Source organism: Podarcis gaigeae (assembly GCF_964106915.1).
Source record: "Podarcis gaigeae genome assembly, chromosome: 6".
Lineage (NCBI taxonomy): Eukaryota > Metazoa > Chordata > Lepidosauria > Squamata > Lacertidae > Podarcis > Podarcis gaigeae.
In genome coordinates this window covers 64,755,477-64,768,915 of record NC_139682.1, presented here as the reverse complement: position 1 = coordinate 64,768,915, position 13,439 = coordinate 64,755,477, and the positions used below count along the sequence as shown (strand labels likewise).

Below are 13,439 nucleotides of genomic sequence, written 5' to 3'. Positions count from 1 at the left end.
CTGTTTATGAGCAGCAGGAAAACAGTCTGAGGACATGCTATCACATGTTTTGTATTACTAAAGGAGGAGCCACATGGCTGTTTTTTTCAATGATAGCCCTGTATTTGCTTTTAAGATATAGACCTGGCTTTACAGACCTAGAATAATATACCCAGAGATGTATTCTGAAGTATTCTTGCACTTAATAGGTAGACTTGCTTCTCTGGTTTTAAAATGACCTATATAAAAAAGCGGTATAAATACAATCTTTTGCTACTGTTTTAACAACTTTCATTTAAATGAAGTGCACAAATGTTTAGAAATAAATTCACCCATGATAAGTAATCCTGGAAAGTACTTTTGAAATCAATTCCTGCAGTGGTGATAACAGATCCAGGATAAAATATATATATAGTGCTCCAGGGCTTAGGATGAACTAGTTCAATTGAACAAAGTTCATCAAGTAGTGCAAAAATCTGTGAACTACACCTGAAATCAGATTCCATGATTGCTGCGTGAATGAACTTCATACAGAGATAAAACTTTGAATGATTTCTAGCTCGTCTTCATATTCATTCCCTTTTTCCACCCCACAACAGGAAGCCCAGACTCTTACTGTAGTTCTCTCTCTCTCTCTCTTTTTCTTTAAAAAGTAAGTCAATCAGACATCTATGAAGAAAGTTAGAAAACAAAACACAGACACAATATTCTAAGGTTTATTAGGCAGATACAGAAGTGCTGCTGTTGCTATGAATGATTAGTCACTTATTCATGGCTTATAAACAATCAGAAAGAAGGAAAGCAAGGTCTTTCCTGCATCTTCCTTGCTGAAGTAATTTGCTCTCTCAACAGGAGCAGCTTGCAGCAAAGCAAATGACACCTTGTGGGGCTGGCACAAATTAAACAGTTTAAGTTTGTTTCTGGTAGGGAAATATAATTAAGGGAAAAGCTTCACTTGTTGATATTCTGTGTTCCAAATATGTTTGAAACATTTTTAAAAGCCAAATATTTCAGAAATATTTTCTTAAAGCTAAGAGGATTCTGGGAAGCAAAGCTGGGATTGCAGCGAGAGACTGTGAAAGTGATGCACACTTTTCAGCCACATCATGACACTGTGGAGATCAAGGTACTTGAAGAGGTTTATTCATCACCTTACTATATAGTGTGTTCCAAGCATATGGAGTGTGAAAGGCGCAGCAAATTATAACATAAAAGAGTATGAATGTAGACACATCAATTCTCATATGGAATTTATCAAGAATGTTGTCTGAGCCAAGTAGATTTAGAGGGGAGAAAAAAGTATTTGAAAAGAAAGAAATGAACAAGTTGGCAACAGGATACATGATAAAGGGAAAGTGAAAGGAATATTGATGGTCTCTACAAAACAGCATAACATTACACATATTACAACTGAGGCTACAAGAAAGAACAGTCAAGTGGGGAACACCATTTTTTTATATATTTTATTTTTGCAGACAGATAAAATTTAAACTCTCCGAACCAGGACTTCCACAAATCAGTGCCTTCAAGATTTTCAACTTCACATAAAAGAAACCCAGAGAATGATAAATTAAATCGTAAAAGTTTAATGGGCACATGAGATGTTGCCATGATTCTTTCCATTCCCAGTGAATCTGATTTCAGCTCTCCCATCTATTTTTCATCAAAATGTTTAAATGGTTTGAGTATGACAAGCACAATTATTTTGAGATACCTGCACTCAGTTGTCAAGTGGAAATGTTAATCAAATAGAGGTACCCATAGGTCCTCCAGAATATTAAAGACTAAAAATAATCCAGGGTCAGCAACGTAAGGTCTGTGAAGCCTTTAGCTGGTGTCCCCATGTGGTAACTTTCTGGCAGGTTCCTGCTCCAGAAAGAAAGGGGTAGAGGAGAGGAAGACAGCTTATTCATTGTGAGAGGGTTTTTTAAAAGCATGTCTTACATAGCCTTTGCTTGATATAGATTTCTCCTTTGGGAATAACAGCAGGGTAAACTCAATGATTGTTTCCTTCTTTGGTTCTAGAATCATATGGCATGGTGTATCTCAAAGCACTCTTTCTGGTCAGATACACAGTGAGTAAAGGTATTATAATTGGATGCCCCAAGCAATACTTTGCTGGATTTTGCAGAGGCCAGGGCTCCATCAGGCCCAGAAACAGAACTTCCTTCTCAACTTCTAAACATGGTCAGCCTTCCTGAACCTACTTTGACGAGAGAACGTTTGGAAACCTGCCTTGTCAATTTCCCCAAAGAAACAGAAGAGTTTGCTCTTTAAAGATATTCCTGTCAATCCAAGATATTTCACCTGCACTCCATGATTTGTCTATATCTGTCTGTCTGTCTATCTATCGATCTGTCCATCTATCTGTCTATATTTACGTACACAGATATCAAGGGACAAAAGAATCTACCATAGCCAATAGAAGCAGAACAAATAAGAAAACTCTCCTGGACCATTGTTGTTTCAATGACACTTAAAGCATGGGTGGGTAAGTGTGGGAGAAATGTAGCCCTTTAAGCCTCACATTCAGGAAATACAAGAGGGGGGGGGGGAAATCAGCAGAATCCAGACAAGGTTAATAAAGAGTTCATCGGATTCAGTACTAAATTGCCTGCTCTTAAGGCCATCTCCATCTCAAGACTGTGGCCAAGAATACCCTTTTCCATTATTTCTATGAAAACAGTAGAAAGAAGGGGGGAAATAGAAAAAGAAAAAAGAATTAGGAGACGCATGTAATCAATCTTGTCCTTTAGAAAATCCAGTAGTTCTTCAGGCCTGCCAGATACTCTGCCTTTCAGGGCAACAGACAGGCAATGCCTATTAAATGTGTTTTTCTTCTCCAAAGAAATGGGGTCAGGGAAAGATTCTTCTAACCTTACTATGCTATAGATTTAATGAAAGGCAACTGCTATTTTAAGGTTTCATGAGGGGATTATATATATATATATATATATATATATATATATATATATATATATATAACAAAGACAAGTTGCGGACACCCGTCCCCATTATCACAGAGCTTCCATTGACTCTTTTATCTATATCACCAAACCAGCCCTTACAAACCTTCACTGATTGTTAGACCTATAAATGAGGCTTAGTCGTTGAGAAGGCTAGGTCCTGACACTCTCAGTGTTTATGAGTTAAAATAAGAGTGATATGCTGCAATGTCTGTCTTTTAGTTAAGGTGTTTTAATTATCCCAAATTCTTTTGACTAGCATACAGTTTTCTCAATAGTTGATACAGTGGTACCTCGGGTTAAGAACTTAATTCGTTCCGGTGGTCCGTTCTTAACCTGAAACTGTTCTTAACCTGAAACACCACTTTAGCTAATGGGGCCTCCCGCTGCCGCTGTGCCGCCGGAGCACGATTTCTATTCTCATGCTGAAGCAAAGTTCTTAACCAGAGGTACTATTTCTGTGTTAGCGGAGTCTGTAACCTGAAGCGTATGTAACCCGAGGTACCACTGTAGTGATGAGCAGTATTCATTAGCTTTCATGTTTTAACAGAAGAATGACAAATTAGACTGGAATTGGTTCTTAACTTGGGTGTAAATATATAGAGCACTGTCAGGGACTGGCTGGACACTGAGGAGGGGGGGCTGAATACTGATGAGTGGACACTTGGAAAGGGAGAGGCTATAAACTGACTTAGAAGAATGGTCTGGGGGAGCCTTTAAAAGCCAGGAGGTGAAAGTCAGAGAGGCTACAGGATTGGAAAGTGAAGAGCAGGTGCTGGAGAAAGGAGACACAGGTCAGGCAAACTACTTCTATAGGCAAAATATGCAGAAGTGAAATTTTTTTTGCTGATAGTAAATGATGTAAAAGATCCCTGATTCCCACACCCCAAAGACTGAAAGAAAGACATGCACATAGTGATTTTTGAGCATGGGTACTAAATATAAGAATACATGGATGGTGCTGTGGGTTGTGAATGTAACTCGGATGCTTAAAGAAGTAGGTTTAAACCCAAAATGGGGGGCAGGGCTGCAAAAGGACTGTGTTTCTGGTGCCATGTTTACTGCATGATGCCTGTCATTTTAAATGTTCATGTGCCATTCAAAACTGTTGGCACCAGTTCATAATAAATCTACTTTTTTGCATCTGGACGCAAAAGGTAAAGTATGAATTAGCCCGCTAATCAGGATATAAATACCTAAAGACAGGAAATGAGTGCAGTGGGAAATTAGAATGTATTTTGCATCTAGTTGGAGAAAAAGCATTTTAAACAGTTTTAGGCAGGGCTTTTTTCCAGGCAGAACTTGCTGGAAGTCAGATCCAGCACCTTTCAGGTGGATGCCATTGCCAGAAATGTTGAACACCATCAGGCCTCCAAGACTTCTGGGAAACCAGAGAGGGTGCTTCTTGGGGAGAGAAGTATGTAGAAAGATAGGCATCAGATATTCTTGTTTTTGTAACACATGCTCCTTCTTTCCAATGCCACCTTTTAAAATTAGTCTGTGAGGTGAGAACTGATTAGCAGGACACGTAGAAGTTTGATTTGCAACATGTTTACTCATAATTTCCTTTTAGACAAGAGAAATGGAGTTGGGAACATCAGGCTAGTGGTGCATTTTGCATTTTGCCGTTTTTCTGCACAAGATTTGAAAGCTTCCAGTTTTTACACTTAACAAAATGTACAAATATAGCAATCAAATATAAATGTGGCTATGTTCAGTCTTATGTGGACAGCATCTCCCAGCATTTTACACAAGCAACACACACTTAACGCAATTCCTACTTCCACTGCTTGTCAGGTGCAGGAATCCTAGTCCTGAATTGTTCAGAATTGGTTATTCAAAAGCTTAATGACAGGCTTTCCACCTCATTTGATTAATGAACTGTAATTAGTACAAAAGGCAGTAGTTGGGAAAGCAGATTTGGGTCTCCTGACACTGATCCTGCTCCAGCTGTACCAGCCATTAGTCAAGTTTGAAGCTGAAGCTCACGTTTTCAGAAGGCTTACATTAGCATCCCTGAAAGCACCGTGTGCTTATGTTATGCATCTATGTGTGCAAATCTTGACATTCATACACTTAGATCAGAGAGCCCTTGCAAATGTAGGAACCAATACAGGAACCATGTTTGGGAACTAGAAATTCTGAACCTGCCTAAAAACAATATTCAGCTGAATTGTTAAATCACTGTCCCTTAAAAAGTTTGTTTGTTTGTTTGTTTGTTTGTTTGTTGCCTCACCTTTTCCTCTAAGGAGCCCCAGGTGATCTACATGGTTCTTCTCTCCCTTCCTTCATTTAATTCTCACAATAATCCTGTGAGATTAGGCTGAGAGGCAGTGACTGGCCCAAGGTCACCCTGTGAGATTCATGGTCAAGTGTGGATTTGTACTGGCCAGGTCTCCCAGGTCCTAGTCTGGCACTTTAACCACTATACCACCCTGACTTTAATTTTGTCAGCAAAGGATTACTTATATCATTATCATCAGCATATATTTAGCACTTGTGCAGCACATGCATGTATTCTCGCTATGTATTCCCGCTACATAGTGAGAAGTAATTCTCACTATGTTCAATGGCTTACATTTCAAGAAAAGCATACATATTTTCTTATGCGTACTAACTGTGCAAAGCGTGCTACCCTTTTTATTCCATTTGTTCAGCTGATTCTAAAGAAATTACTGCAAGAACAGTATTTCAGAGCAGTGGTATTTCTTAAAGCAAAAAAAAGTTTGGATTTGTTTTTAAGGAAGCCTGTAGAAATCATATCCTCAGAATACAAGAAACAAAACCAAAGTTTCCTTGAAAACAATACCTTTTGGTTTTATTTCAGTAAATGTCTATAATGAAATCAAATAACCCAAGCAGGTTGAGGGCTGTTCTAATGATGATCACCTGCACTCCCACTGAGTTAATAAATCAGGATGAATTAATTACTTCCAAAATTATCTCAAGCATGACAGACAGTTGATGTCTTTCAAATTAGGTATTAATTATTACAATGAAACTCATGGAAAAAATAAAAAATAAACACCCGTAAGTGGCTTTAAGATCTGTGAAGACTAGGTAACGTACTTACAGTCAGTGGGCTACCATATCTCTCCATTACAATGGTCAGAGCCAGCTCAGACTCTTCCAATAGCTTAGGATGGTTGACACTTACAGGAATCTGTAAAGTTGCTTAGCAGCAAACAGACTGCCTCCCCCTCCACACCTCTCCCCAAAACAATAAGGAGTTTGGGCAGGCTTTAGGAAGCTTTAAAAGACAGCTGATGATTATAGATGATTACAGTGGTACCTCAGGTTAAGTACTTAATTCGTTCCGGAGGTCCGTTCTTAAGCTGAAACTGTTCTTTACCTGAAGCACCACTTTAGCTAATGGGGCCTCCTGCTGCTGCCGTGCCACCGGAGCACGATTTCTGTTCTCATCCTGAAGCAAAGTTCTTAACCCGAGGTACTATTTCTGGGTTAGCGGAGTCTGTAACCTGAAGCGTATGTAACCTGAAGTATATGTAACCCGAGGTACCACTGTATATGATTTATAGAAAGTTGGGACTTCCCTTTGCTCTACAGTGAGGGTAGAGAACTGGGTCTGGCTGGCATGTCAAGTTCTTATCTTCCCCATCACCCCATGTGCCCATTTTGACAGGCTGCTCTCCTGTCAATCACAGATGGCAAATGGAAACCTGCCTGTCAACCACAATGGCATCAGCTGACCCATTTTGGCCTGCATGCTTTGAAACCAAACTTCCAGCCTCTCTGCTTCTCACCTTCTAACAGGTTAGCATTGACACTGCCATTCAAGGCTGAACTTGTTCTGGCCTGCCTCTATTCCCATGTGCATCATTTCTCTCTCTTCTTTTTTAGTCACATGCATTGAGAGATTGGGTAATGTACTATTAAATTACTTTCTGCCCCACTGGTAATTTCACTGAAGGAAGGGTGCTTCTCCTGCCTCAGGACTTCCCCATGAGCTTTCTTATTCAGAGGTCCTGGCTGTGAGAATTGACACTCCTAACAGCCAGATGCAGAGTCTCTCATTTTGGAACTAATGCTTCAAGAAGGCATCCTCAGAAGTGAAATGTGCTCATTGCTTGAAGCCAGTGTCATGGTCCTCATTTTCCCTTAAGGTGAAGCTTTGCATTGTGGATGGCAAATTGTGACTGTTATTTTTCTGGACATTTACAGAATGTGCAGTTTCATTTCAGCTTCAAATCTGATTAATCCACTACCCAGTTGTTTGAAAATGGACTAGACAGATGCTCTGAAGAGGCAATATGGGTTCAGTTCTGAAAATACTTCAATCTTCAGTTCAGCGATCTCATTTCAGCCATTCGCAATTGTAGAGCAGGTGCCTTCCTGCATTTATTTTGGAACAATATGAAGAGCAATATATCGAGAGGCAAAAGAAAGAAAGAACTGTACCTGTTCAAGTCACGATGTATAATTGGTTGGGTGAGATTGTGAAGGTACTCCATACCTTTGGCAACATCTACTGCGATGATTAATTTTGACTGCAAGTCAAGATTCCTGCGAGGCAAGGGTAAAAAAATAATAATAATATCGTAGCATTAGTCAAATTAGAGAGAGGGGAGAAGAATTTTCCAAACTTCCTGATTATTTACATAATCCTGATTGTTGAAATCAAGTTCTCTCAAAGTAGTTTAAATTAAGAACTTATCTCAAGATGTAATTTGGAAATTGCTGAATTAAAACTTGATTAGTCATTAATTGGCCTGCTGTTTCCCACTTCCTCTACTTCTGAAGAGAAGGTCTTTCACTTAGAGAAAGAGGGAGTAGATCTGACCTTGGTCCACACAGTATGAACTGGAGTAACTCCCTATGCCCTCATTGATAGGATTATGTCTCTGTTTGTTTATTTAAGGTATGTACTGTACTGTGGTTCATAAACAATAAAAATAAATACCAGAGCAGTTTGCACAATATAACACTGAAAAACAATTTTTTAAAAAACCACCAAGGAGACAACTACAATTAAGACCCAACATATAAGCCAACCTATCAAAAACCCAGTACAGCAGCAAAAAGAAACTAAGCACACAACCATATGACTGAGGAAAACCACCAGCCACTTTGGCTAAAGATCTTGCTGAAACACTAAAGCCAGGGAAAACAGGCATTGGAGGAACATATGCCTTACTAATCTTTGTGGAAGCATAAATTGTCAGATTTGCTGCTAATAAAACTGAGAGGGGCAATACTGTGAAGCATGCCCGTCCCCTATGCACCAGAGGCAAGATTTAATGAGCTCTGCCAGCAGAAGCCTTCCACTAGTACAATGGGGCTTTCATCCCATCTCTTCCTCCACACACACCCCAAACTGGTGGGGGGGGGGGAGAGGGTGTCAGAAGAACTCCCAGATCAGCACACAGGGGAAGGAGAGCGCAGAAATGCTTGTGCTCCTCTTAGTGCTATTAGTGCTTCTTAGTGCTATGTTGAATTCCCCCCTGAGTTGCCAAATCCTCTTCCTGTATGTTCACCCTTATAATCCAAACCATAAGTATAAAGGAAGAGGAAAAAATCAAAGGTGTCTGCATAATCAATAGACTCATGCATGCCATGGTCTACATGAAAAGGTTGGTGTTTTTGTTTTTTGTTTTGGTTTTGAGAGGGCAAAATGCATCAGCTTAGGTTCTCTCACTGAACATTCTCTTAAGGCGCCCCTTGAACCTGGCATTTGACAGCTGAGTTGTACAGGCAATTCCTTGTTTACATGGAGGGTTGCATTCTGGGTCACTGTGTGTGTCAGTGGTCATGCGAAAGCTCATTCCGCCCATGCCCCCTTCCAGGGCCAAAAGAACCGTACGTGCCAGCATTTGCCATAGCTGTCAACTTTTCCCTTTTCTTGTGAAGAATCCTATTCGGAATAAGGGAATTTCCCTTAAAAAAGGGAAAACGTTGACAGCTATGGCAGTTGCACGTCGGTTGGATGCGCACAAAATGGTCACTGCCTATATATTGTTAGGGCCCACTGCATTTCTGTGATTGTAAGCCTAAAATTGTTTTTAACATTGTGTTCTAATTCACTCTGGGGCCTTAGGGAGAAAGGCAGATTTATCATCATCTAGTTTATTGTAGCACTACAACTGCTACAACTGAGGAATCCCAAATAATATTAGTCCTGTTGCTCTTTCTGGCAAGGATCAAAAAACCCAGATGTTGCTCAACCATTATTCAAATTGTGGGAACAGAGAAACAATCAAACCATGAGAGGAGCTGATTATTTACATGTGCCCCCTTTTTGAAAACTCTTCTTCGTCTTCCACTACAAACTCAAGAGTCCTTATGTGCTAATTAGCTTGCCCATATTTCATGGAAAAACTGCCTAAATCACAAACCATGTCTACAAAAATGCATGTGTTGTGGGACAAGGTGAATAAAAATGCATATATTTGTGAAAACATGCCAAAAAAATGGAGGAAGTTATGGAAAATTGCTTGCAAAAATGTGCACTGTTAGTCAAAATTGCATACAACTTTTTTTTAATTTGGGGGGGGGGGGAAACCACACTAAAATGCTGGTGAATTTTGCTGCAGAATTAAAAAAAAGAAAGAAACGGTACATTGCTGTTGAAATCTGGAGAACTGAATAGAAGTTGTGAAAGATGAGGAATTGAAAGAAATGGAAACTGACCAACGTAAACCAGTTTTACCTTTTTTGTTCATGCAGCAGGGAGAAGAGGGATCCTCCAGATATGTATTGTGTAACTATTGCAAACTGGCTTGGATCATCCAGGCAAGCACCAACAAACTGGATGACACAGGGGTGATTGAGTCGGCACAGGATGGAAACTTCTCGGCAAAACATGTCAACGTCTGATTTGGAGCAGTAGGTGTTGGCTCGGTATCTGGTTAGCAGCATCAGAAAATATGCATATATATAGATTAAAAGAATGCCATTAAAAACATTCTTAACTAAGTAAAGTAACCAAGAAAAACTCCACTAAAGCTTACCGTTTGATTGCCACTATTTTATTTCTGCATCTTCCCTTATATACTTTTCCAAACGATCCTACAAGGTATGGGATTAAATAAGAACACAGCAACATGGGGGGGGGGCAGAATTCATTCTCTAAAATGGAACCTTATTTTCTACTTCCTTTTACCTGAACCAATAATTTCATGGAACTCGATTTCAGAGAGCTGGAGGTGAAAATGGGATGGCAAACCAGCGCGGAGAAGAAGAACATCTGCTTTTTCTGCCAAAGGAAAACAGTCCATTTGTAAAAATGCAGTGAATATATATTTTAAGTACCGAATTTAACAAAAAATAAAAATGAGCAACACATTGATAGCATAGTTTCCCACTATGAATGGCTTGACTGGTATTTTGGTTCCTTTTTGTTTCAATATCCTACAATAAGCCCCCAATAATAAATACAGATTTGCAACCTTCTGACTGCCTTAGAGCTTTTTTTTGGCTTTAGAAGCTTATCACTAAAGAACACTGTTCCATATGCATATTCTATCTGGATCATGTAATGGTTGCAGAAAATCCTTTATACAAGGAATTAGTTCCTTCTCCTGTCTCTCTGTCTCTCTAACAGTAGCTAGCGAGGCTGTGTTTTTACTGCCATTCCAATACACTGTTCAATGACTCTGCGAATTGGATTTGATACACAACTGAATTTTCAGACTAACTTGTTGATCCACTTGCTTCGCTGTAACAGGTTTATCAAAACATTTCTCAACAGAACATTTGAATATGCCTTTTGATTACATGAGTAGGATATAAACTTTTTGATGCACCCAAAGCTGATAACGCGGGAAGGAAATTCTAAAGGTAGTGTGTCAAAAGAACCATCAAGAAGCAACTGACGTATGCCTCAAACATATGATTAATTTTTTGTAAAAGATTTTATTTCAAATGCAGGTAGTGAAATCTGATAGTGCTCAAATTTATATTCTTATCATCACTTTTAATGTTTAGTAAGAAAAAACAAAACAAGCTATCCTTGCAGTACCTTAAATGCCATTTCTTAGAACATCACAATTCAATTTGTGTAGGACATATGAAATACTACAATAATTTTAATTACAGAAATATATTTCTGACTGGTGTAAAAAGAGCCAGTTCCACAATTATGACACTTACCAAATTAAACTAAGGCTGCAATCCTATGTACACTTATCTTTGAAGCAAGCCCATTAAACACAGTAGGACTTACATCTGAGTAGGCTTCCATAAGACTAGACAGCCTTGACAATTATCCAGCAGCTGTTTTAAGTGACAGTTCCCAACTCACACATACTGAAATTTCTAAGCAAAAGACCCTAGTAAAGTCAAAGTTTAATATACAAAAGATGCCAAGCAAGGTCTTTTAACATGAAGGTAAGAATTGCTACTGGCTTTGACCATTGCACATGCCCACTTGCACTGTTCCAAATGCTGATGTGCCTTGTTTATACTTCCCTGTCTATTGTTGAGACTAGGTCAGGACCTAAACCAAAGATGGATCTAGGGAGCACAACTGGGTGTGGAACTTCTGGGGCCCCTGCAGTGGGCACCACAACTACAACATCTAATGGAAGGTGAGAGGCGGGGGGGGGGGGCATCAGATTTCGACATCACACAGGGCACCACTGAGAAGCCAAAGTACGCCACTGCCTAAATCAGTGGTGGCCACACTTGGCCCTCCAGCTGTTAGGGGACTGCAATTCCCATCATCCCTGACCACTGGTCCTGTTAGCTAGGGATGATGGGAGTTGTAGTCCAAAAACAGCTGGAGGGCCAACTTTGGCCACCACTGGCCTAAATGAAGGAGGGAAAGTGCAGCCAATTCTGAACATTGCCATGTGTGTATTGTTTGGAGTTGCCAGCTTTTATACCTGTGATGTAACAGTTTCCTGGCAGGCAGAAATCTGGCAGGTATAACTTTTCCAGGTATGGAGATGAAGTGATAGAAACAGCATTGCCTGTCATTTTTTCCCCATGTCAGGCCAGCTATCAAAAGTATGGGAGGCAAACTGAGTGGAGACACAGACACAGGTAAGATAGGCATGCCCAGCAGTTGTGCCACCAGCGGAACTGTTCTCATGGATGCCCAGAATAGACAAATCTAGGAAAACACCTTTGCTATAAAAGATTCAATTTGACATTAAAAATACCTTTCGTCATGCTTTTAATCTTCCCTAGAGGAGACGGAACTGACACATAGGATCCATCTGAAATAAAAAGAAAACGTAGGCTTACAGATTTTCAAAAATAATGTATCACTTTATATACTCTCTCTGTGTGTGAAGCACCTAAGAAGTCTCATTCTAGGTTATTATAAACCTGTCTTTTGAAAAGCAGGGCTGGTGTTGTAGGTGATATAGTTTTGATCTAGCTTTATTAACATGGGCATGGAAATTCCATGTTGTTCCATCAAGGCTAAGGAAATGTCATAGACTCATTCATACCTAAGCTTTAGACTGCATAAATATTTTCTAAGCTGGTTTAAATGTATACACTGGAATTTATTATTATTATTATTATTATTATTATTATTATTATTATTATTATTACCCTGCCCATCTGGCTGGGCTTCCCCAGCCACTCTGGGTGGCTTCCAACAAAATATTAAAATACAGTAATGCATCAAATATTAAAAGCTTCTCTAAACAGGGCTGCCTTCAGATGTTTTCTAAAAGTCTGGTAATTGTTCTTCTCTTTGACATCTGGTGGGAGGGTGTTCCACAGGTCGGGTGCCACTACTGAAAAGGCCCTCTGCCTGGTTCCCTGTACCTTTGCTTCTCGCAGTGAGGGAACCTCCAGAAGGCCCCCGGTGCTCGACCTCAGTGTCCGGGTAGAACAATGGGGGTGGAGAAGTTAAAAAAGTAAGGGCTTACTTTATATTTCAGTCTGTACTTTGAAAATCTTGGAACTGTGGTCCATGGTGCAATAGCATGGACCTGAGAGACAGAAAGATTTTGTGGCATCCCCTCCTGTTTTGTGGTAGTGCTGGTTATTGTTTCAGCTCTGCTTTTAACAGAAGTTCTCAATAATATTTTAAAACTGTATTGTAGGATTGCATGTACCCTGCCCTGGGACACTGTAATGAAGGGCAGAATATGAATTAAAATAATAAACAAACAAACATGCGGGGATTCAGCCATCAATGGAATGAAAAATCTTGGATATGGATGGACCATTTCCATTCTAGGAGAGAAGGGATGTAGTATTCAAAGAGATTTGGGAGATGCACGGGAGCAAGATTCATAGCTCTTCTTTTAGATATACACAATATTAAACAAGGGAAAGGAGCATTTTAAGACTTTTTGTGGTGGCTATTTTTAAAATCAGAATAACCAGAGATAAAGCCTGAGGGGGAAATCACATGTGATTGGAAGCACAGGCGGAAGGGAAGTCCATCCACTCTCCTCAAATTACTTGGCTATCTTGGAAATCAGTAAAAATAAAAATAAAATGTCCACTGATTTCTCCAGAACTAGGCTGTCATCCAATTCTGTGACTATTATACATTAACTTTGCAAAATC

The 13,439-nt window shown here is 39.7% G+C and overlaps 1 protein-coding gene across 1 annotated transcript in view; it reads right to left on the bottom strand.

Moving 5' to 3' along the window:
* LOC310846447 (serine/threonine-protein kinase TNNI3K) overlaps nt 1–13,439 on the bottom strand; it is a 151,975-nt gene that overhangs the window by 92,643 nt on the left and 45,893 nt on the right. The window contains exons 14-18 of the mRNA XM_083742986.1: nt 12,068–12,124; nt 10,066–10,158; nt 9,914–9,971; nt 9,613–9,807; nt 7,365–7,469 (exon numbers count right to left, since the gene is read on the bottom strand). Coding sequence (XP_083599112.1) covers nt 7,365–7,469; nt 9,613–9,807; nt 9,914–9,971; nt 10,066–10,158; nt 12,068–12,124 — 508 coding nt within the window. The remainder of the gene's footprint in view (nt 1–7,364; nt 7,470–9,612; nt 9,808–9,913; nt 9,972–10,065; nt 10,159–12,067; nt 12,125–13,439) is intronic.